The sequence below is a fragment of the Bufo bufo genome, chromosome 6 (assembly GCF_905171765.1).
Source record: "Bufo bufo chromosome 6, aBufBuf1.1, whole genome shotgun sequence".
NCBI lineage: Eukaryota > Metazoa > Chordata > Amphibia > Anura > Bufonidae > Bufo > Bufo bufo.
This window is the reverse complement of record NC_053394.1, coordinates 87,822,955-87,848,161: the sequence shown is the minus strand read 5'-3', so window position 1 is coordinate 87,848,161 and position 25,207 is coordinate 87,822,955. Positions and strand designations below refer to the sequence as shown.

Here is a 25,207-nt window from a genome sequence, read left to right as displayed (position 1 = left end):
ACACTAAAACATGATTTTTTTTGTTTCAAAAATGCTGTTATTATGTAAAACTTAAATAAATTAAAAAGCATACATATTAGGTATCGACGCGTCCATAAGAACCTGCTGTATACAAATATCATATGAAGTAACACTTACGTTACATCACAAAAAAGTGTAATACCAAGAAATCAAAAGTCATACGCACCCCAAAATCATTACCATTCAAACCGTCATCTCATTCTGCGAAAAATGAGATGCTACCTAAGACGATCGCCCAAAGAAACAAATAAAAACATGGCTCTCAGAATATGGAGACACTGAAACATGATTTCTTTTTGTTTCAAAAATGCTTTTATTGTGTAAAACTTAAATAAATAAAAAAGTATACATATTAGATATTGCCACGAACGTAACAACCGTTTAAAAATTTCACATGAATTAACCCCTCAGATGAACACCGTACATTTTTTTAATAAAAAAATTGTAAAAAAAGCTATTTTTGGTCACTTTACATCACAAAAAGTGTAATACCAAGCAATCAAAAAGTCATATGCACCCTAAAATAGTACCAATCAAACCGTCATCTCATCCTGGAAAATAAGGCCATACATAAGACAGTCGCCCAAAAAATAAAAATAATTATGGCTTTCAGAATATGGAGACACTAAAAAATTTTTTTTTATCAAAAATGCTTTATTATTTAAAACTGAAGCAAACAACCAAAAGTCATATTTGGTATTGTCGCATCTGTAACAGCCTGCTATATAAAAAAAACAACATAATATAACTTGACAGATTAACATTGTAAATAACAAAACATAAAAACGGTGCCAGCTATTTTTGTTACCTTACCTTACAAAAAGTACAATATAGAGCAACCAAAAATTATATGTATGCTAAAATCGTACCAATAAAACTGCCACCTTATCATTTTCCAGCTTAGCAGTTTCCAAAATTGGGTCTTGTATTTGGAGTTTCTACTCTAGGGGTGCATCAAGGAATCTTCATATGTGACATGGCAACTTAAATTATCCAGTGAAATCTGCCTTCCAATAACCATATGGCGTGTCTTTCTTTCTGGGCCCTGCCATGCACCCGTACAGCAGTTTTACGGCCACATATGGGGTGTTTATGGAATCGGGGAAATAAATATAGAGTTTTGTTTGGCTGTTAACCCTTGCCTTGTTACTGGAAAAATTGATTAAAATGGAAAATCTGCAAAAAAAGTGAAATTCTAAAATGTCATCTCCATTTTCCTTTATTCTTGGGGAACACCTAAATGGGTTAACAAAGTTTGCAAAATCAGTTTTGAATTGAACCTTGAGGGGTGTAGTTTTTAAAATGGGGCCGTTTATTGGTGGTTTCTATTATGTAAGCCTCAAAAAGTGACTTCAGACCTTAACAGGTCCTTAACCGCCTCAGGACCGCGTCTTTGCGGCGGCCCTGTTATTCCTCCTGGACGCGCCGGCGCGTCCTCTCGCGAGACGCGAGATTTCCTGTGAACGCGCGCACACAGGTGCGTGCGTTCACAGGAACCGGAGGTAAACTAGCTGATCTACAGCCTGCCAGCGGCGATCGTTCGCTGGCAGGCTGTAGATGCGATTTTTTTAACCCCTAAAAGGTATATTAGACACTGTTTTGATAACAGCGTCTAATATACCTGCTACCTGGTCCTCTGGTGGTCCCTTTTGCTTGGATCGACCACCAGAGGACACAGGCAGCTCTGTAATAGGTAGCACCAAACACCACTACCACTACACCGCCCCCTGACACTTATTAACCCCTTATTAACCCCTGATCACCCCATATTAGACTCCCTGATCACCCCCCTGTCATTGATCACCCCCTGTCATTGATCACCCCCCTGTTTAGGCTCCATTCAGACGTCCGTATGTGTTTTGCGGATCCGATCCATGGATCCGCGGATCCGCAAAACACATACGAACGTCTGAATGGAGCCTTACAGGGGGGTGATCCCCCTATATAGACTCCCTGATCACCACCTGTCATTGATCACCCCCTTGTAAGGCTGGCTCCATTCAGAGGTCCGTATGTGTTTTGCGGATCCACGGATCATGGATCGGATCCGCAAAACACATATGGACGTCTGAATGGAGCCTTACAGGGGGGTGATCACCCCATATAGACTCCTGATCACCGGAGGTAAACTAGCTGATCTACAGCCTGCCAGCGGCGATCGTTCGCTGGCAGGCTGTAGATGCGATTTTTTTAACCCCTAAAAGGTATATTAGATGCTGTTTTGATAACAGCGTCTAATATACCTGCTACCTGTTCCTCTGGTGGTCCCTTTTGCTTGGATCGACCACCAGAGGACACAGGCAGCTCTGTAATAGGTAGCACCAAACACCACTACACTACACACACCCCTGACACTTATTAACCCCTTATTAACCCCTGATCACCCCATATTAGACTCCCTGATCACCCCCCTGTCATTGATCACCCCCCTGTCATTGATCACCCCCCTGTAAGGCTCCATTCAGACGTCCGTATGTGTTTTGCGGATCCGATCCATGGATCCGTGGATCCGCAAAACACATACGAAACGTCTGAATGGAGCCTTACAGGGGGGTGATCACCCCATATAGACTCCCTGATCACCACCTGTCATTGATCACCCCCTTGTAAGGCTGGCTCCATTCAGAGGTCCGTATGTGTTTTGCGGATCCACGGATCCATGGAGCCAGCCTTACAAGGGGGTGATCAATGACAGGGGGGTGATCAGGGAGTCTATATGGGGTGATCACCCCCCTGTCATTGATCACCCCCCTGTAAGGCTCCATTCAGACGTCCGTATGTGTTTTGCGGATCCGATCCATGGATCCGTGGATCCGCAAAACACATTCGGACCTCTGAATGGAGCCTTACAGGGCGGTGATCAATGACAGGGGGGTGATCAATGACAGGGTGGTGATCACCCCATAAAGACTCCCTGATCACCCCCCTGTCATTGATCACCCCCCTGTAAGGCTCATTCAGACATTTTTTTGGCACAAGTTAGCGGGAAATTGATATTTTTTTATTTATTTATTTATTAGATTTTTCTTACAAAGTCTCATATTCCACTAACTTGTGACAAAAAATAAAATCTCACATGAACTCACCATACCCCTCACAGAATCCAAATGCGTAAAATTTTTTAGACATTTATATTCCAGACTTCTTCTCACGCTTTAGGGCCCCTAAAATGCCAGAGGCAGTATAAATACCCCATATGTGACCCCATTTGGAAAGAAGACACCTCAAGGGATTCTATGAGGGGCATGGCGAGTTCATGTAAAATTTTATTTTTTGTCACAAGTTAGCGGAAAGGGAGACTTTGTGAGAAAAAACTAAAAAAAAAATCAATTTCCGCTAACTTGTGCCAAAAAATAAAACTTCTATGAAACTCGCCATGCCCCTCACGGAATACCTTGGGGTGTCTTCTTTCCAAAATGGGGTCACATGTGGGGTATTTATACTGCCCTGGCATTTTAGGGGCCCTAAAGCGTGAGAAGAAGTCTGGAATCCAAATGCCCTCCTAAAAGATACTCATTGGAATTTGGGCCCCTTTGCGCACCTAGGCTGCAAACAACTGTCACACATGTGGTATCGCTGTACTCAGGAGAAGTTGGGCAATGTGTTTTGGGGTGTCATTTTACATATACCCATGCTGGGTGAGAGAAATATCTCTATAATGACAACTTTGTATAAAAAAAATGGGAAAAGTTGACTTTTAGAGAGATATTTCTCTCACCCAGCATGGGTATATGTAAAAATACACCCCAAAACACATGCCCTACTTCTCCTGAGTACGGCAATACCACATTTGTGACACTTTTTGGCAGCCTAGGTGGGCAAAGGGGCCCAAATTCCAATGAGTACTTTTAGGATTTTACAGGGCATTTTTTACACATTTGGATTCCAGACTTCTTCTCACGCATTAGGGCCCCTAAAATGCCAGGGCAGTATAATTACCCACAAGTGACCCCATTTGGAAAGAAGACACCCCAAGGTATTTCGTGAATGGGCATAGTGAGTTTATGGAAGTTTTTATTTTTTGTCACAAGTTAGTGGAATATGAGACTTTGTAAGGAAAAAAATAAATAAAAAATCATCATTTACCGCTAACTTGTGACAAAAAATTAAAAGTCTATGAACTCACTATGCCCATCAGTGAATACCTTAGGGTGTCTACTTTCCAAAATGGGGTCATTGTGGGGTGTTTGTACTGTCTGGCCATTGTAGAACCTCAGGAAACATGACACGGTGCTCAGAAAGTTAGAGTTGCTTCAAAATGCGGAAATTCCAATTTTTGTACCATAGTTTGGTAAACGCTATAACTTTTACCCAAACCATTTTTTTTTTACCCAAACATATTTTTTTTATAAAAGACATGTAGAACAATAAATTTAGAGAAAAATTTATATAGAAATTTAGTTATTTTTAAAAAAAATTACAACTGAAAGTGAAAAATCTCATTTTTAAAAAAAAAATTTGGTACATTCGATTATAACAAAAAAAAGTAAAAATGTCGGCAGCAATGAAATACCACCAAATGAAGGCCTATTAGTGAGAAGAAAAGGAGGTAAATTCATTTGGATGGTAAGTTGAAAGACCGAGCAATAAACCATGAAAGTAGTGTAGTGCAGAATTGTAAAAAGTGGTCGGTCATTAAGGGTGTTAAAGCTAGGGGGGCTGAAGTGGTTAAAAACTGGGTTTTGGAAATTTTCAGAAAAATTTCAAGATTTGCTTCTAAACTTCTAAGCCTTCTAATGTCCCCCAAAAAGAAAATGTAATTTATAAAAGGATCCAAACATGAAGTAGACATATGGGGAATATAAAGTAATAACAATTTTAGGAGGTATCCCTATCTGTTTTAAAAGCAGAGAAATAAAAATTTTGGAAATTGTGAATTTTTCCAAAAAAATTATAAAGAAAAATGAAATATTTTGACTCAAATTTGCCACTGTCTTAAAGTTCAATATGTGACGAGAAAACAATCTCAGAATGGCTTAGATAAGTAAAATAATTTTAAAGCTATCACCATATAAAGTGACACATTTCAGATTTGCAAAAAAATTTCCTGGTCCTTAAGGTGAAAACGGCATAATGAAAATATACCTTTTTAAATCCGTTTTGATTTTTAGGATTGCGTTTTTTTTAATTTTTTATACATAATTATGGGGGCTGCCATATTGCTTAGCTGCAGTTAACTGCATTTAGATATATGCTTTATAGCAGCCACCACGAGCCATAGCTACGATGAACCATAAACACAGTGGGAGAGGATATGTTCATTGATGTCTATGGGAGAAATTTCTAGACATGCCCAGTGACCTGTGCTGAGATCATGTGCAGGGAGGGGAAGAACATAAGCTGTGGCATCTCATTGGTGGTGATAATGAGATTACTGCTGAAAAGTGATCTGTATAGAACAGAAATTGCCAACCTATTATTAGGCTTAATAAATGAAATATAATGTCAACAAAAATTCTAAAGAAATGTTCAACATAAAAACTTGACTTAAACATATGTCAGGCAACGTCCCCTGAAGTCATCTAAAGGCTCAGACCTTTGAAGGTTACTAACTGATAAAATAATGATAGTGTGGAATCCATTTAAATCAATTTAGGGAAATTATTATAGTAAATAACTGGAAAGTAGTCCCACTAATTTATCTGAATGAGTTGAATCTGGGCATTGAATACTACCCAAATCCAGGCATTTTGCTCCACAACAGTATTATTATGGGAAAATCGTTTTGTATTCATCAGCTACATTGTAGAGACAGAGGTAAGGCAGGATTGATTTTATGCTTCGTTTGGGAACATTTACTGTGTCATTGTGATAAAAAAAAAAAGTTTTCCAGTGGCTGTACACTGCTGATCAGAACTTGCTTAGTTGTAGCAACCACACATAAAAAGATAGGTACAGAACATAGTCTATTTCATTATACAGTGACAGACTATGCCAAGTATGTGTTTTACAGGGTTTTCATGACTTTAATTCTGCTTGTTTATTATATCTAATCATCAGGATAAATTGTACTTCATTCTGCCCTAATGAAAAGTCAGTATTTCTTTGGAGAATTAGCCCGCAGGTCAGCTCCTCTTGGATGCATGGTTCAGTTGTAAGAATGAGGCATGTTATAGTGCCAAATCAACATAAGACATGTTGATGGGAATATTGTGGTTTATTATTGAGAAGTCAGCCTGGAAATATGGATGAGAAATGGGCGTGGAATTAATCCTAATGAGTTTAAAACCAAATTTAGGTTTGTAGTCACTAAATAGTGCTAATATCTTTGCCAGACCTCATTCCATAAGGTTTAACATATGAAAACTGGAAGTATATCTAAAAAGCCAAATATGTTTATACAAAACTAGTAAGGGTTAAAATATGGGGGAAGCATTCATTTAGGACTCTCAAAATATGTAATCATTATTATCATTATAGTGAGAAAATTCTTATCCGTAGGCAAGGTCAGAATGGACCACCAGAGTACCAGAGTATCCTGTGGTGAGCCAAGCTCTAACACATTAATGGGCCCCTTATTAACCTATTATTAACAGCCAATATGTCTTTTTATGGCAGTTACTAATGGACCTTAGACCAGCCTGGCACTTTTTTACTGTAGCCTAGTCTAAATACTGCACAATTATTCGTGCTACAGAAAGCAGGAGCCCCGCCTCTCACATGATCATTTGGGCTCCTGCTTTAATGGCCCGGATCAATAGAAGCATCTATCTGGCTTGTTTAACCCATTAGATGTTATAGTCAATACCAACCATGGCATCTAAGTGGTTTAGTGGGGGGGTCCTCTATTAGGAACCAGAAATGTTGATATCCATAAACTGTACCAGGTCTGTCTGCAGTGTATGCAGGTGCAGCCTGATGGAGCATGTCAGTATAGTTACTGAAAATTATAATATAAATTGCAAAAATAAAACTCCTTTCACATAATTGGTATAGCGTGTCCGGTAAAGACCTGCACTACACAATTATTACATAATTTAGCCCGTATGTTGAGCACTGTAAAAAAAAATATGAATGTTACAAAAATGAATTAAAAAAAGGTTAAAAAGTGTTACGAACCCCAAAATGATATCCTAGCAATACGCCCCCAAAGTCCAAGATTGTAATAGCCCTTTAAGGCTCTGCTCATACTGGAATAATGACTTCCTGTCATGATCCATTTCATGGAATTATTTTTTCTGCTTGTCTACTTATAATAGGTGTATTAACTTCCTTTGATTTTACCATACAGAACAACATAACAGGCTATGCCAGTGGCCATACACATAAGCGAAGCAAATATCACTATTATGATGCAGGGACTTACCGCCCATAACAAAAAAACTTGATATTTGTTTACCAACTTTTGGACTAGCCCCCACCAAAACACAGTTAGTCTGGAGAGCGAAATCCTGCAAAGGAAGGAATCTACCAGCTGGCCACTTCTTCAAGGGCTTTATGGCACCTATATGGGCTGTCTCTAATATGTAAGTTCTAGGGCTATGTTATTCTTTCCAAAAAATGTACTAAGAACCTAAAGTAAACTTTACAACTGACCTCTGGTATTTCAAGAACACTTTAATATGGCATTATCAAAAAAGTTAGTCTTAATTTTTTTTCTTTTTTTGCAATTTCAAGAAGGTTTAAGATTTTACGGTTTATATATGAAAGTTTATATATAATAATTTGTCAGGGACTTTTTTCATTGGCCAAAGCACCATAATTTGATAATCTGGTGCTTAATATGGTTGAGGATGCTACATTTGATTTGTTTTATGTGAAGAAAAAAAAAAAAGAGGAATTAGGATGTTATGTCAGATATAAAAAGGGAATGTCAAACCTGTATTGTGCACCTGTCAAACATTCAAATTCAAGTATATTTTTCAAAGACATTTCTTAAGGAAATGTCCACAGGCCCTTATGGCATATTTTACTACAAGATCTGTTATGTAGCTGTTCTCCCCACAGTCCGCACACAGGTTAACTGCAGGTCTAAAGGTTTACTACAAGGAATCGGTGGTGCAAGTATGGCTATTTGCAGATGGCTTTACTATGTGCATGGACCCAAAGATCAAGAAAGTGTCTCCATTTAAAATATGCAAAGCTACATATTAAAAATATCTTCACATGTACAAAAATATGTGAAGATATTTTTAATATGTAGCTTTGCATATTTGAATGTATGATCATTTAGGTGTTCATATAGGCCACTGAACTATTACCATACAAATAGCCCCATTTGTATGGTACTCATTTTGGGCTTAATATCAATTCAAAACCTGTCTCTAATATTGATCTTAATCCTCAATTTAGTAGTTGTAACAGTTTTGCTTGATGACCTTTTCTACTACTTGGGGACCTTAAAGGCTATTTATACCCTTCGCCGGGCAATTCTTAATTATATTTTACCTCTTTTTGGGGCTAAAAATATTTTTTTCAATTAGTCTTTATTAAAAATATTGAGCCTGTCACAAAGGGTTAAGTGAATTTTTTTAGCTGTGTGAATGGTACTTTCACTTTGTGCTAATAAACCTTGTCTCTAAAATTACTTAACGTTTATAAATACTTATTGAAGCCACATTCTTATCACATAAGAATTGAGCTATAATGAGTGTTATAAGGTCAGAGATCAGAGATCAGAGAGAAGGAGCCATCAGCTAAGCTGATGGAACATTCATATCCTGCTACTAGAGAAACTCAAGACTGCACATAGACAAGGGTTCAACATTTTTAATACAAAAACATTGCCCCCAAAGGTGTACATAGCCTTTAAACTGTATAGTATATATGAATGTATTGTATTGTACACCAATACAGTAAGAGCATGCGAGCAAATGAGGATTTACTATATGCTATTGATGTCTGCTTTGTAATGTTATTTATTTCGTAGGCCACCTCCAGTGAGTGAAACTGCTCCAATTGGCACTACAGTTACTGTGGTAATGGCTGCAGCCATAAACCAGACTATTGTGTACTCTATCATCTCAGGGAATGATCAAGGTAAAGTATTTTATTGTTTGACTTTTTTTTTTTTTTTTACTATAATGTCTCTTGGAGGGAAGTGAATCTTTATCAGAAGAAAGTTTGTATTTTTTGGTATTTTTTTTATTTCAGCTAAGGGGTGATGTCTATTACAAGAGTCTTTCATTAGTTTAATACAGAATGTAGCGCTCCTATGACATATTGTACATTAACGTACGGATGTGTATTTTCTTACCTTTTCTCAACATATCCTGAAATGTGTGAAGTCAGATTCACAGCTTTTAACAAAAAACAAAAAACAAACAAGAGATGAGATGTATATGCTATATTTGTGGCCACCCAATGGTTGTGAAGCAATCTGCCATGGCTATTGCTAACATGTCTCAATATTGTACTGAACTTGTTTCATCAGAAATTTTAGTCCGTAAAGTGAAGCTGTTGACAGTTGTGACCATTATAAACTGCTAACAGCACTAGGTAGGGGATAGGGAGAGCAGTAAAACCATGTATTTTATGCAACTTTTATTATCCTGTAGAACCGTGTGACATCATGCTTTGCATAGGTGGTATGCTGAAGGACTGCTATGAATTGGGCCTACAGAGGAAGGCAGAGGAGTACATTTTGGCAGAAATCTCACATTACAATGCGAAGGCGGCATTGCCATCACCTGAACAAGTTGCTGGCCTGGGCCGGAACCACATTTATCCAGTGGGCTATAAAGGGCATATATTGTACTTGAACATAGTTATAGCTGCACATGTCAGTGCTGGCATGAACTGTACCAGACATTGATAGGCTCAAGGACTGGGCCACCTTCTGCTCAACATGTGTGCAGGGCTGGTACAGTAATGACAGCTTGGGACTCTCCACTTGGATAAGCACAAGCCATCGGTTCTCTGAAATGTTCAGAGTCCACGATATGGAGAGGGAGGGACTGTAGATCCAGTAACTTGGCCCAGGTGCATGTTCAGCTTCTGCACCGTTGGACGAGTGCACATATACTGTTGTCTCTTTGCAATTGCCTCGGTGATCGAATGCTGGTAAAGCACTTGGCAAGGAGTAAGAGGAGGAGCATAAGGAGCAATAGACGAAGGGAAGGAATGACAGGTTACTTCTACTAAGGTAAAGTAGCCCTGACTGCTTGAGAAGGCGTGCGGTCCTCTGGGAGATGCAGCAGTTGCTGTGTCAGGCTGTACCACTACATTAGTGCCACAGTATTACAAGGCCACTTTATGGTCCCTATTCCTAAAATTCTACTAATTTAAGCTTTGTTAAACACTGTCCATAGCACTTGGCATATCTGTCCCTATGTTCAGTTCACTGTAAAATGGCGGAGACCGAGCAGGATTAGGATTTTTATAGGTCTGTGACATCATAAGGGATGGCTATATGCTGAATAGCTAGGTGCAGGGCCTTATAGGTCATATCTCCTTTCTGGGCTTCTTACTTTCACTTTGTAACATGTGCAGCAGCCATTTTAGAAAAAAATCTGACTTGTTCCCATAAAGCTCAAGGAAATTTGGATTCCTGGCAAATTGAATTTTTCCTGAAATTTGAATCAAATTCAATTTGTTTCACTTCAATTCGCTAGCTATAGGTGTCACTTGAATCAGAGGGGAGGGTCTTTGAAGCAGCTCAATGCAGAGACTAGAGAGTACTTCACAGTGAAGCCCACCTCCTGTTCATGTGCTTGGGCTGAATGTGCCTGAATAAAACTTCATATGTGCACTACTCCCAATAATAAAAGAGTACTTCACAGTGAAACCCCACCCCTGGGCACTTGCAGGAAGAGATCATAATCACATTACTCCTGATGAGAAAACTCCAAAAAGTGTATGTTTGTCCTGCTCTCCCAAGCCCCTATCTAGTGCTGTCAGCTATTTAGCATGGTCAGACACTCTTTATACAAATGAACACATCTCAATATTAGAGTCTGTGAGGGTCATTTATTAAGACCAGCATTTTAGACGCTGGTCTTTATAATACCCATGCTCTGGAGGTGGACCGTCGAAGTTATGTAGAGGTCAGCGCCTCTACATAACTTCCTTGCATTCAAAACAGGCGTAGAAAATGATGAATGCCTAGCCCGTCCCCCTCCAACGCCCCCTTTTTTAGACCTGGCTGTGAGCAATGGAAAGGTCGCAGATTGCAGAGCAACAAAACCGTTGCACCGCAATCTGCTCCTGAAATACTCAGAATATAGGCATATTTCAGATTAATAAATGACTCCCTGTGTTCTTACTAGGGGCTTCTGTACATCATCTTATAATGGCTCCATACATCCACCAAATTGGGTGTTATTGTACCTCTTCATTCCTACCTTTCTTAAAAGGCCCTAAAGGTCTGTGATATGTTTCACGTGCAGAATTTAAATTGAGATATTCTCTCCTAGAATCATTTCTTCGAGGGTAGAATAATGGGTGGACTGGGAACTTGAAGTAGCCCTTGGGGAAAAAAACTAAAAGTGGCCCCCTTTTTGTAGGAGGGTCCAAATTGACCAAGTAGATGGAATCAATACAAATTGACAAGGACAGTGACTCCATAGTGCAGCACAGAATATTAGCCCACAGAACCAAAACAATAAAATATCTCCATAGAAGCTGTGGTGGCCATCAATAACTGCCATGTTCTGTTCTACTCCAATTGTCTATATGGATATGGGACAGGGGGGCTTTACAGGTGAAATATGGGCCATAATACCAAGCCAGCCCTACCTTCTGCAAGCTGCCCGAACTTCCTCTAATAATGACCCCTATAGTTCCCTAGTAGAATGTACCAGCCAGTGGCAGGGAGGAGGGCTTGGGTGGCTTAGGAGCATCGGCACACTGGGAAAATTCCATGTGGAGTCTATGGCCAGTCCACCCATGGGTAGAATATCTCTGTAATATGGTTCTGTACACAGATCTAAGGGGAACATTTATTAAGAGCTGTGTTTTAGACGCCGGTCTTAATACCCCTATACCTTGCTGTGGATCCGTCGGAGTTATGAAGAATTGACGGCCACTACATACAGTTGTGTTAAAAATAATAGCAGTCAGACATCATTAACCTCATTTATCACTGTTTTTGGTAGAAATGATATTTCTACATGCCAAATAATTTATTAACAGGTATAGTAGAGTAATAGAAATCCAACAGACCCAACAGTCATGACATGCATGCTGCTGAATCTGTGTAATTGAATCACTAATTAAAAGGAGGGCATATTCAAAATAATAGCAGTGTGGAGATCAATTAGTGAGGTCATTTATTATTTGAAAAACATGTTAAACATGCTGGTTACAGTGCATTTCTCTCTGATATTCTGAGGAAAATGGGTTGTTCCAGACATTGTTTAGAAGAACAGCATACCTTGATAAAAAGTTGATTGGATAGGGGAAAACATATAAAGAAGTGCAGAAAATGATAGGCTGCTCAGCTAAAATGATTGCAAATGCTTTAAAATGGCAACCAAAACCTGAAAGACTTGGAAGAAAGCGAAAAACTACCATTCGAATGGATAGAAGAATAGCCAAAATAGCAAGGACACAGCCAACAATCAGCTCCAGGAAGATCAAAGAAGGTCTAAAGTTACTGTGAGTACTGTTACAATTAGAAGACACCTACGTGAAGCCAAGCTACCTGCAAGAAGCCCCCGTAAAGTCCACTGTTGAAAAAAAGACATGTGCTGAAGAAGTTACAATTGTCAAAGAGCATATTGACGGCCTAAAGATTAATGGCGCAACATTTTGTGGACTGATAAAAATAAGATTGTTCTTTTTGGGTCTAGTGGCCGGAGACAGTTTGTCAGACGACCCCCAAACCACTGAATTCAAGCCACAGTACACTGTGAAGACAGTGAAGCATGGTGGCGCAAGCATCATAATATGGGGATGTTTCTCATACTACAATGTTGGGCCTATTTATGGCATACCAGGGATCATGGATCAGTTTGAATACATCAGAATACTTGAAGAGGTCATGCTGCCTTATGCTGAAGAGGAAATGCCCTTGAAATAGGTGTTCCAACAAAACAATGATCCCAAACACACCAGTAAACGTGCAAAATTTTGGTTCCAGACCAACAAGATTGACGTTATGGAGTGGCCAGGCCAATCCCTGTATTGTGGAATGTAGTCCAATCTTCCTGGGCTGGAATACCTGTTCACAGGGGACAGAAGTCGGTTGATTCCATACAGAGATGTGCAGCAGTTTTCAGAAACAGTGGTTATACAACTAAATATTAGTTAAGTGATTCAAAGGAAAGCAAAATCTTCCAAAAAATTCAGTTTATATAGTGAATGTTTAAGTTTGTAAAGAAGAATACAAACACTGCAATTTTTTTTAACAGTCTACTATTCACTTTTCTTCAATTTCTTTTAGAGGAACAACACAAATTTGATATATTTTTCTTCATGTTTTGATTTGGAATAGAATATGTAGTGTTTCCAATGCATTTGTGTGTATGGGAATAAAAGCTATTAGAAGGATTTTGAGCTTTATTCACTTTTTTAAACACACTGCTATTATTTTGAACACAATTGTAACTTTGGCGGATCCTCCGCCACTTCTAAACATAAGACAGCTTCCTCCTAGCTGTCTTACATTTAGACCATTTTCTATGCCTAAAACAAGCGTTGAAAATAGGAAATGAGAAGGTCTGGCAGCCCGTCCCCTTCCCCACCCACACCACACACCTTTTTTAGACCTGGCGTGAGCGAGGAGAAGTTGCAGATTGCAGAGCAAAGAACCTTACACCGCAATCTACACCAGAAATATGCCTAATACAGGTGTATTTCTGTTTGATAAATGACCCCCTAAGGCTCTACAGTGTAGGCTTATTGCATTATGGGTCTGCCTGTATGCATGACAGACACCTAAGTATTTCATGCCACTTCAATGTATGCTTACCTTATTTATAGTGAATGGGCATAATATAATAAATATCAATCAAATAATCTCAATAGCTGGAGATGAATGCTATACTGACCTTGCACAGTGTAGGAATAAAAAAGATCAATGGCACGAAGTAGGAGGTTGCGAGTAGTAGAATACGTACCCAGTGCCCTCTTTGACGCAGATTGTTTATGAGATACAATTTGACTCTACAAAGCAAAGTTCATGGATCCAATTCCATTGTATTCAAACACTGATTTATCTGTGGATAGTTAGCTGTGCATTTCTATGGCATTGTTATTATGATTTTTAGACATACGCATTGTCTATTAACCTTGGAATCATAATGAACTTCCATTTATAAATAACATTTTTCTAGAATATGTGAAATAATTCCCCAGAAATGTGTTTTTGTCATGGTTTGTAGCAGGAGCGAATGATGTATGCTATGTGCTCTCAGGAAGAGTTGTCATTGTTTAATGGAAACCAATCCCATGAGATGAGCCGGAAAAAGGAGGGAGGCAAAATGCAGAGAATAAGAGATAAAAAGGAAATTTACAACTGGGAAAAGTCATTCACATATAAAATAAAGAGAGCGGGTTTGCACATACACGCCAGAAATGATTAATGTTACCATCTTCTTTCTGGAAGTGTTGTGACATTTAATTGAATAGAAATCCCAGTGAACCAAGGTTCATTCAACACTGAAAGGTTTATTATTTGTATTGTTTTGCATAGAAAAAAGCTTGAAGTGACTCTTCTTGAGCAGTTCTGTGCCACCTGGTAATTAGCCCTGTAATCTTCATGATCATTTTAGCATTGAGTGCACAGAATTTCCAACTGACACTGAACTGCATTGGACTTTTCTAATTGCCGACTAGATCACATGAGCACAGAACTGGACAACCGATATTGCCTCTAAACTGCTAGATAGAATGCCTTATTCTAAACAGCAAGCACAAGAAAATCCCATCAGGATAGTTTGGACTGTAACCAAAACTTTATGCAGCATTCAGAATATGTCTGTATTATTGTGAGATCTGAGATTTAAAAAAAAAAATTACTTAAAGGGAAACTGTCACCTGGATTTCACTTACTGATCTATTAACATCACCACATCAGTCTCCATGATTTACATTAAAATATACTAGTATTACTGCCCTGTGTCTAGTAATTTGTCTATAAAATGGCTTTTATTAATATGCGAATTACCTCAATACGGAGCCCAAGGGGCTGTCCTCCAGGCCGTTGGAGCCCGCAGCTGCGCCCATTACTTCGGAGCCCAGCTGTCACGGCAAGACGTGCACTCAGTATAAAAGATGACACACCAACCAGGCTCTGGACGAGAGACAGGGGAAGGGTCACCTCCTAGTTTATCCTGACCTCTTTCCCTGCACTGCTCAGCCCACAGACAGACCTTGAAGGTAGGTGTGCTGCGTCCTCCAGCCTGGACTGAGAAACCCTGAACTCCCTGAGATGGTGAAGTTGGGGAGATAGGAGCAGCCTGCTCGCACAGAACCTGGATGGGATAGATGACACAAACAACCAAACTAGAAATGACACTTATCTTCTGAGAGCAGGAACTGACAGCCAACCTTCCCTCCAAACTTCCCAGACCAAAATGATCAGTATAATCCACTCAGAGCACTTAGCTGGAGATCATTCAAACTAATGACTCCACCCAGTGCACCTGATGAGAGGCGGATCCAGCACGGCACCAAAACAAATACTAAACTCGTGCTGCAATCCTGGCCGACCTCCGCACATCGTCAGAGTGAGGCATGACACCAGCACCGTCCCACTGCTAATTTATTCACTACTCTTGGCTGACTTAATGTTTGTGCAGCGCCCGTAACCCTGTGCATTCACCCTGGATACATATGTCAGCACCCGCACGGTGTCCTGGCCTGGGCCTCACAGAACTCATTGCGCAGAACTTATTACTGTCACATGCCGCATTCAGCTACGAATGCGGCATCTGAGGGGTACAATGACGGGGAGTGATGCAATCCTGTCATTGCACCCACTACTTGCAAAGAAATGTGCTGCGACAAAGTACTCATAGGTTTTAAAGTGACTGACATTTTATATGGAATATACATTTTTTTTCTGGGCCAAATAAATGTGTTTATTCATATAGACTGAATTTGCAATATATAGAGTATGAAATTATAAACATTTAAAGAATCTATCGCACAAAAACTAGAGAATATTATTTGAAATCAGGGTTTTAGCATAAGCGTTTGTGACCTTCCAAAATTCCAAAATCCTGCAATATCCTACTTTTCACACTATCCACCAGGTTGACATTTACTTTTATCTGCAGCTTACAGCTTTGCTGTGTAGACTAAGGCATTATCAACAGTGTCATCTTATTATTATTAAGAAACCAGAGGACTGAGGTCTCATGCACACAAATGGGAAAAATGGGAAAAATTTAAGTAATGGCCGTCACACAGCTTTTTGTAAAAACCAATTGAAGTCTATGGGGCTATTCACATGGCTGTTTTTTGTCAATTTAGACAGGCGTTCACCCATCTAGCAGCCATTAAAAATGGATACACTGTGTTAGAAAATGGCCTTTCAGGGGTTACAAAAAATAGTCAAGTCATCAACTTGCACGCGAGGGAACACTAGCTCCACACTGTAGTGGTTGATGTATTACACTGAGTGCAATTTATTTGAATAGTCTCACTGCAGGAAAAATGATCAGGAAACAGCCAACTTTTTACCAGTGGCTCCAATATTAACCCGTAGAGGACCCACGCTGTACATGTACGGCACAGATGGACATGACTTAAGGATCTAGGAGAAAACAGCGGGGGAATCTGGGCTGGATGGCTGCCCTTACCACCAGGCATCCATGCTGCATAAGGGCAGCATGATGTATTTCAACCCCCCCTGCAACTCCAAGTGATGCTATTGGCCGGTCAATAAACACCAGCACATGAAAGCGCCAAAAGCAGTATGGAGCAGCAGGGGAGGTTGGGGGAAAATGTCACGTGGACGTGACTGGTGCTAATATAGTCAGCACCTCTCTTCCCCGAGGTCAGGCAGGGGACTCGAGCATTTGGTGTCCCCTGCCAGCTCTGCGATTGGCTAGAACAACACTCTAGCCAATGGCAGTGCTACAGCATCAGAAGGAACCGGAAGAATCCCTCTGCATGCAGCCCTACTAGCTGGAGACTGCATCCAGAGTGGACCTGTTCCCCTCTGTGCTTTAAAACTGCCCTGCTGGGACTTGTGGTGCAACACCACTGCTTACTTCAACCTGTGAAAATAAGAAAAGAAAAAGAACATCTGGAACATCTGCTGCAGTAATTTTTTTATTTTTTGCCGCAGCAGCAGAAGCACCAGATCCTTAATCCACACCCCCCTTCCCAAGCCCTAATCTCTGTCCCTATCCCCCACTTCCCCCTGTTTGACTTTGCCAACGACGAACAAATTGTGACTTTTTTTGTCACTTTTATCTGGGTTTTTTCCCCCTGCTCTGCACCACTTTTTCTGTGTGCGAGCTGTGATCAGTTTCTACTTTTCATACTTTTTTTGGTGCAGGTATTTTTTTTTTCATCTGTGCCTTATTTTATTTTTTTAAGAAGTAATACTTATAAGTAAATATATATACAGTATATATATATATATATATATATATATATGTGTGCTGCTACTGTTTTTTGTTTGCTGTATTATTGCCGGGTAGCTTGCACCTGTGATTTGTCTCAGGAGGTGCTGTTCCGTTTTTTGGTTATATGTATATTATAGAGGACTGGGCATCCTCTTTGGAACCTAGCACTCCCCGCCCATCCCCCACCCCTGGGTGCTTTTAATCAGAGTAACAATGGAGCTGGACCCTCCGTGTTAGAGTAGGTCCCACCTGATAAGAAGCTACCTTGTCGTCTGGTCAGTGGGCTCGACATATTTTTGATCAATAATATGCGCTAAGAGCTTCTTCAGTAAGTATTGGCGTCATGTATTTGACCCTGTTCACACATTCACCTGTTCACTCAGTCTTAGTGCATTTAGTGGTGTGCTGCTACTGTTTTTTGTTTGCTATATATATATATATATATATATATATATATATATATAGAAAAATAAGGCAGCACAAAGGTTTCAATAAATGGAGGGGTGCAAGGCACAAAGGATAAGCAGTCCTTTCAATACAAAAATGTCAAAAAATAGGCAGCACTCCAGAGAATAAATGAATGAACTATCACCTTTTATTCACCCATGTGGCCAGCGCGACGTTTTGGCTCTGCACTAGAGCCTTTCTCAAGCAATTATATATATACTGTATATATATAGTGTGGGGATTCGCTCTGGTAGGCAGGGTAAGCGGATGCAGTACAGAGGCAAAAATCTGTTTGAAAAGCCAAACTTTAGTGTTTATTCACACATAAGGTATAGCACAAAACGCAAGTCACTTTGCAGTCTTGGTGTTTGTTCAAACACACGAAAAGTTCATAAAGCAAGAAAGTCACCATATCTCCTGGATTATAGTTCACACCCTGCTGGCAGTTCTGCCTCGTCAAGTCCATAAGCAGGCTTCAGAAGGCCTGTTTCCACTACACCCAGGTCTCAGCCCTCCAACTCGGCACAAGCCTCAGATCCCAGCACAGAGATCCCTTCTTCTGAACCCAGCTGTCTTTTAAAGGCAGCTAGGTGTTGCCAAACCCCAGACCGGCACCTAAAATCCAGTCCGGTGTTTGACCCCACCTGGCTGCAATTCAGCATAGCAGCACATGCTGGGAGAAAAATACCTGTTTTCCCGGACCATACCCTTCACTGTGTCACTATATATATAAATTTTTAGCTAATTTTCAGGTTTGGGTTCAAGGTTGTGTACATTGTATTATTTCCCCTTATAACATATTTATAAGGGAAAATAATAGCATTCTGAATGCAGAATGCATAGTACAATAGGGCTGGAGGGGTTAAAAAAATAATAATAATAATTTAACTCACCTTAATCCACTTGTTCGCGCAGCCGGCATCTCTTCTGTCTTCTTCTTTGAGGAATAGGACCTTTGATGACGTCACTGCGCTCATCACATGGTCCATCACATGATCTTTTACCATGGCGATAGATCATTGACGGACCATGTGATGAGCACAGTGACGTCATCAAAGGTTCTTTTCCTGTGCACAGCAAAGAAGAAGACAGAAGAGAAGCCGGGCTGCGCGATCAAGTGGATTAAGGTGAGTTATATTATTTGTATTTATTTTTTTAACCCCTCCAGCCCTATTGTACTATGCATTCTGTATTAAGAATGCTATTATTTTCCCTTATAACCATGTTATAAGGGAAAATAATAATGATCGGGTCCCCATCCCGATCGTCTCCTAGCACTTGCTTGCGGATGCTTGCGGTTTTCACGCAGCCCCATTCAATTCTATAGGGCCTGCGTTGCGTAAAAAACGCAGAATATAGAACATGCTGCGATTTTCTCGCAACGCACAAGTGATGCGTGAAAATCACCGCTCATGTGCACAGCGCCATAGAAATGAATGGGTCCGAATTCAGTGCGGGTGCAATGCGTTCACCTCACGCATTGCGCCCGCGCGGAAATCTCACCCGTGTGAAAGGGGCCTTAGTGTTACATAAAAAAATTTTTTAGGTAGTGTTAGTGTACATTTTTGCACACACATAATATCTGTGTGCGTGTGTGCGTCCTGCACCTGCTGAGCGCTGATCAGAAAAATAAATTTTTCTGACCGGTCTGCTCAGTTTACTGTGCAGATTATAAAAAAAAAATTCTGTGTAAGTAGTTATATCTATCTATCTATCTATCTATCTATCTATCTATCTATCTATCTATCGATCTATAAATCTCCATATACATATATATAGAAATCAATTTTAGTTAGGTAATACTAGTGTAGACTTTTGTACACACGCAACATCTGTATTTTTTTATGCTTTTTTTTTCTACTCCTTTTCTCTGTATTTCAAATTTATTACAAGCCCCTTCCTGTGTTAAAACACAACATACACACCCCTGTTAGGTCAAAAGTGCCCTTTCCACCTATTAAAATGTTCATACAGGGGTGCACTTTCCAAAATGAGGTCACTTCTTTTTTTTCTTTTTGTTTCTGGGGACCTTAGGAATTTTTTGAATGCGACATGGCACCTAAAATCCATGTCTGCCAATTCAGGCCATTAAAATCCGTATTTTGCAGTTTGACTCTAGAGCACTGCTGTACACACATACATCCGTTTTTGAGCACATATGAGGTGTTGCCGTATTCGGGGAAAAATGGGGAACAAAATGTGGGTGCACTTTTTTATGTTACCCTTTGGGAAAGTGGAAAATGTGGGTTCAAAGCAACTTTTTCTTGAGAAATTTAACATTTTCATTTTCACTGCCAAGTGTTTCCTAATTCTAGGAAACACCTTTGAGGTCAAAGCGTTCACTACACACCTTAAAATATTTATTAAGGGGTTTAGTTTACAAAAGGGTGTCTTTTTTGGGTGTTTCCACTGTAGGGCCACCTCAGGGTGTCTTCATATAGCTCCCAAATACCATTCCAGCTAAATTCGCTCTCCAAAAGCCATATGGTGCTCCTTCCATTATGAACCTTGCTGTGCGCCCATACATCAGTTTCTGACCACATATGGGGGATTTCTGTAAACTGAGGAATCAGGGCAATAAATGTTGAGTCTAGTTTGTTAATCTGTTAACCCTTGATGTGTTGCAGGAAAAAAGGATTAAAATGGAAAATCTGCTAAAAAAAAGGTGAAATGTAAACATTTTTGCCTTATTTTCCTTTAATTCTTGTTGGACACCTAAAGGGTTAACAAAGTTTGGAAAATCTGTTTTGAATAGCTTGAGCTGTGTAATTTATAAGATTAGGTGATTTATGGAAGGTTTATAATATGTAAGCCCCACAAAGTGACTTCATAACTGATGTGGTATTTAAAAAGTGGGTTTTGGAAATTTTCTTTATAATTTTAATATTTGCTTCTAAACTTCTAAGCCTTCTCACGTCCCCAAAATATGAAATGTAATTTACAAAATGATCCAAACATGAAGCAGACATATGGGAAATATAAAGTAATATCTATTTTAGGAGGTATTGCTATCTATTTTAAAAGTAGAGAAATTTTTATTTGGAAAGTTGTACATTTTTCCTAATTTTTGGTAAATTTGATATTTTTTAAAAATAAAAATAAAATATTTTGACTTGAAATTTACCACTGTCATAAAGTACAATATGTGTATAAAAAACAATCTCAGAATGGCTTGGATAAGTAAAAGCATTTTAAATAGGGTTGAGCGAACACCTGGAAGTTCGGGTTCGCCGGGTTCGGCCGAACTCCGCTGCAAAGTTCGGGTTCGGGACCCAAACTTGACCCCAAACCCGAACCCCATTGAAGTCAATGGGGACCCGAACTTTGGGGCACAAAAATGGCTCTAAAAACGTCATAGAAAGGGCTAGAAGGCTGCAAAATGAAGCAAAATAGGGGTAAGAGCAGAACTCTTGCCCTGCAAACAAATGTGGAAAGGGAAATAAATTAAAATAACAGAATTTAAAAAAATAATAAAAAAAATAATGATCTTGAGGTAGGAGGAAGAGGTCAAAGTGGAGTAGTGGGTTGAGTAGGTGGTGGACGTGGCGGTGAAGGTGGAATCGGTGGTGGAGGAGGAGGAGGTAGCCAACACTATTTTGGTATTTTTTTTCATTTATTTATTTTATTTATTTACTTATTTTTTTAGAAGTTTGGGAAGACCCTAAAACATTGGGAAATATAAAAAAGAAAACTAAGAGAAAGTGCGCTGGAGTATAACAATGGCTGGCTGCGGCCGGTATACTTCTATATTCTGCACAAGGTACGGACAAGTCTTGTGGGATCCATGCCTGGTTCAATTTAATGAATGCGAGCTTGTCCACATTGGCTGTGGACAGGCAGCTGCGCTTGTCTGTGATCACCCCCCCTGCCATGCTGAACACACGTTCGGACAATACACTGATCGCAGGGCAGGCCAGCACCTCCAAGGTGTAAAGGGCATGCTCAGGCCATGTGCCCAATTTGGAGACCCAGAAGTTGAATGGGGCAGACCCATCAGTCAGTACGTGTAGGCGTGTGCACACATACTGCTCCATCATGTTGGTGAAATGCTGCCTCCTGCTATGATGTTCCATATCAGCTGGTGGTGCTGGTTGTTGTGGCGTGCTGACAAAGATTTTCCACATTTCAACCATGCTAATCCTCACTTCTGAAGTGCTGGCGGTGCCCCAGCTGCATTGCCGACTTCTTCCTTCTTCTCTGCCTTCGCCTTGTGCTTCCACTGAACCCCCGCTGTCAGGTGGGAATGCCATCAGCAGCGCGTCTACCAGCGTGCGCTTGTACTCGAGCATCTTCCGATAATACTCCAGTGACGGAATTAAGGACAGCACGTTGTCCTTGTAGCGGGGATCCAGCAGGGTGGCCACCCAGTAATCAGCACTGGTTAGAATGTGGGCAATTCAGAGGTCGTTGCGCAGGCACTGCAGCATGTAGTCGCTCATGTGTGCCAGGCTGCCCAGAGGCAACAACAAGCTGTTCTCTCTGGGAGGTGTATCGTCCGTGTCCTCTGTATCCCCCCAGCCACGCTCCAGTGATAACCATAAGCTGCTTTGGGTGCCACCCTGCTGTGAACATGGTTCCTCCTCATAATCATCCTCCTCCTCATGATCCTCCAGAACTGTGCCATGGCTAGACAATTGTGTACCTGGCCTCTGTTGGTGCAGGAACCCACCCTCCGTGCCACTTGTAAATGACTGGCCTGATAACCGTGAAAATGATCCCTCTTCCTCCTCCTCCTCTTCCTCCTGTGCCACATCCTCTTCCATCATCGCCCGAAGCGTTTTTTCAAGGAGACATAGAAGTGGGATAGTAACGCTGAGGACTGTGTCATCAGCACTGGCCATGTTGGTGGAGTACTCGAAACAGCGCAACATAGCACAAACGTCCCTCATGGAGGCCCACTCGTTGGTGGTGAAGTGGTGCTGTTCCGTAGAGCGACTCACCCGTGCGTGCTGCAGCTGAAACTCCACTATCGCCTGCTGCTGCTCGTACAGTCTCTCCAGCATGTGCAAGGAGGAGTTCACTATTGTGGGCACGTCGCATATAGGATGTTGAGCGGGAAGGCGCACATAGACGGACCGCATATTCTGCAGCAGCTCTGACATATTGGAGTAATTTTTCAGAAACGTCTGCACTACCAATTTCAGCACATGTGCCAGGCAAGGGATGTGCGTCAAAAAGTCCCAGAGCTGCTATGATATTTCACCCATTACCACACACCACCAGGCCAGGGTTGAGGCTCAGTGGCACCAACCACTCATGGGTCTGTTGTTCCATGCCCGTCCACAGCTCCTGCACGGTGTGGGGTTTTTCCCCCAAACAGATGAGTTTCAAAATAGCTTGCTGTCATTTCCCCCTGGCTGTGCTGAAGTTGGTGGTGAAGGTGTTACGCTGACTAGATGAGAAGGCGGTAGAGGAGGAAGCGGAGTAGAAAGAGGAGACAACAGGAGGCAAAGAGAAACATCCTGCAATCCTCAGTGGCGGAAGGACATGTGCCAAACTGCTATCCACCTCAAGCCCAGCCGCCACTGCATTTACCCAGTGTGCAGTTAGGGAGATATAATGTTATAATAGGTTATGTGGACCTTGCCACAGATGGCGTTGCGCAGTACATACCTAATTTTGTCCGCCACTTGGTTGTGCAGGGCGGGGATGGCTCGCCTGGAAAAGTAGTGGCGGCTGGGAACCATGGATCACGGGTGGGTAGGGGGGTACTTCTTTCTTTCCAGTGTTTGGGATATGGACAGCTGAATGCTTCCATGGGACATTGTGGAGATGCTTGGTGAAAGTGACGGACATGGTGGCGTTGCTGCCACATCCTCTGTTTGCAGGGTGGCAGGTGCCACTGTCACTCCAGAAAGGGAGGAAGAGGCTGAGACTGCAGCAGAAGAGGGACCAGGAGGAGCCTGAGATCTTTCATGTTTTTGAGTTGTTTACTCCAAAGCAGCTTGTGCTTTGCATTTAGATGCCTGGTAATGTAGGTAGTGATTAGGTTTAGAACATTTATGCCTCGCTTCAGGCTCTGATTGCACAGCGTGCAAATCACTCGCGTTTTGTCGTCAGCACATTTTCTGAAGAACTGCCACACCAGGGAACTCCTTGGAGCTAGCTTTGGTGTGCTCAGTCCCTGGGTGCGATGGGCAGTGGCAGGCATACTGGCTAGGGGATGGCCACTCTGCTTTTGCACACTGCTCCCTCTTTTGCTGTGTGGCTGGTGCTGTTTGAGCACCATCTATTCCTCTGAACTGCACACATCACTTGCATGACCTTGATTCCATGTGGGGTCTAGGACCTCATCATCCTCCACATCATCTTCCACCCACTCTTGACCCCTGCACTCCTTGCCGGTCTGCACACTGCAGAAATCTGCAGCAGTTGGCACCTGTGTTCGTCATCATCAGAGATGTGCTGCGGTGGTCCTCCCATGTCCACATCCTGAAACATAAGTGGTTGGGCAACAGTGCACTCAATCTCTTCCACTTCTGGAGCAGGGCTATGTGGACGGCCCTCGGAAAAACCGCCAGCAGAGTCATCAACAAGCATAAGAGACTGCTGCATGACTTAGGGCTCAGACTGCTTGGCTGATTTGCAAGGAGGTGAGGTAAAAGACAGATGCCCATGGGCTGCATGTGCCAATTCTGTGCTTTCAGTGGGGACCGGTGGGAGACAATGTGAAGGAACTGGAGGCACTGTCAGCCACCCAATCTACTACCGCCTCCACTTGTTCTGGCTTCACCATTCGTACACCAGTATTCGGGCCTACAAAAAACGCTGAACGTTCTGTCACCTACGTGCACCTGAGCATGGTGTTTAATTTGGGCATGTAGCTGGCACAGATCGACCACGTCCTCTTCCTGCAACAGGAGCCAACCCCATCAGCACCACGATCAGGACCTCGTCCCTTTTTTGATGCTCTCCTCATTCTTGAGGTCACCCTCTGAACTAACAGACAGATTAACTATATTATTTTATCTGTCACGTATGCAGTGCAGGTGTACTTCACGCAATAAATGGGTATATGACATGCACCTAACTAACAGACGGATTAATTATATTAGATTCCCTGTCATGTATGCACTGCAGGTGTATTTCACGCAATAAATGGGTATATGACGTGCACCTAACTAGCAGACGGATTAACTATTATATTTGTGTGTCAGGGGTACAAAGTACAATGGTGCATTGCAGCCACAAAAAAAAAAGAAATCGCTGTAGGTCGCCCACAGAATTATCAGCCAGATTTATGATTAGCTTTCTGTGCCAGGGGTGCAAAGATGGTG

At 41.3% G+C, this 25,207-nt stretch overlaps 1 protein-coding gene across 1 annotated transcript in view; it reads left to right on the top strand.

Moving 5' to 3' along the window:
* PCDH15 (protocadherin related 15) overlaps positions 1-25,207 on the top strand; it is a 1,608,479-nt gene that overhangs the window by 1,208,315 nt on the left and 374,957 nt on the right. Inside the window, exon 23 of the mRNA XM_040438316.1 lies at positions 8,891-9,000. Within this exon, the coding sequence (XP_040294250.1) occupies positions 8,891-9,000 (110 nt within the window). The remainder of the gene's footprint in view (positions 1-8,890; positions 9,001-25,207) is intronic.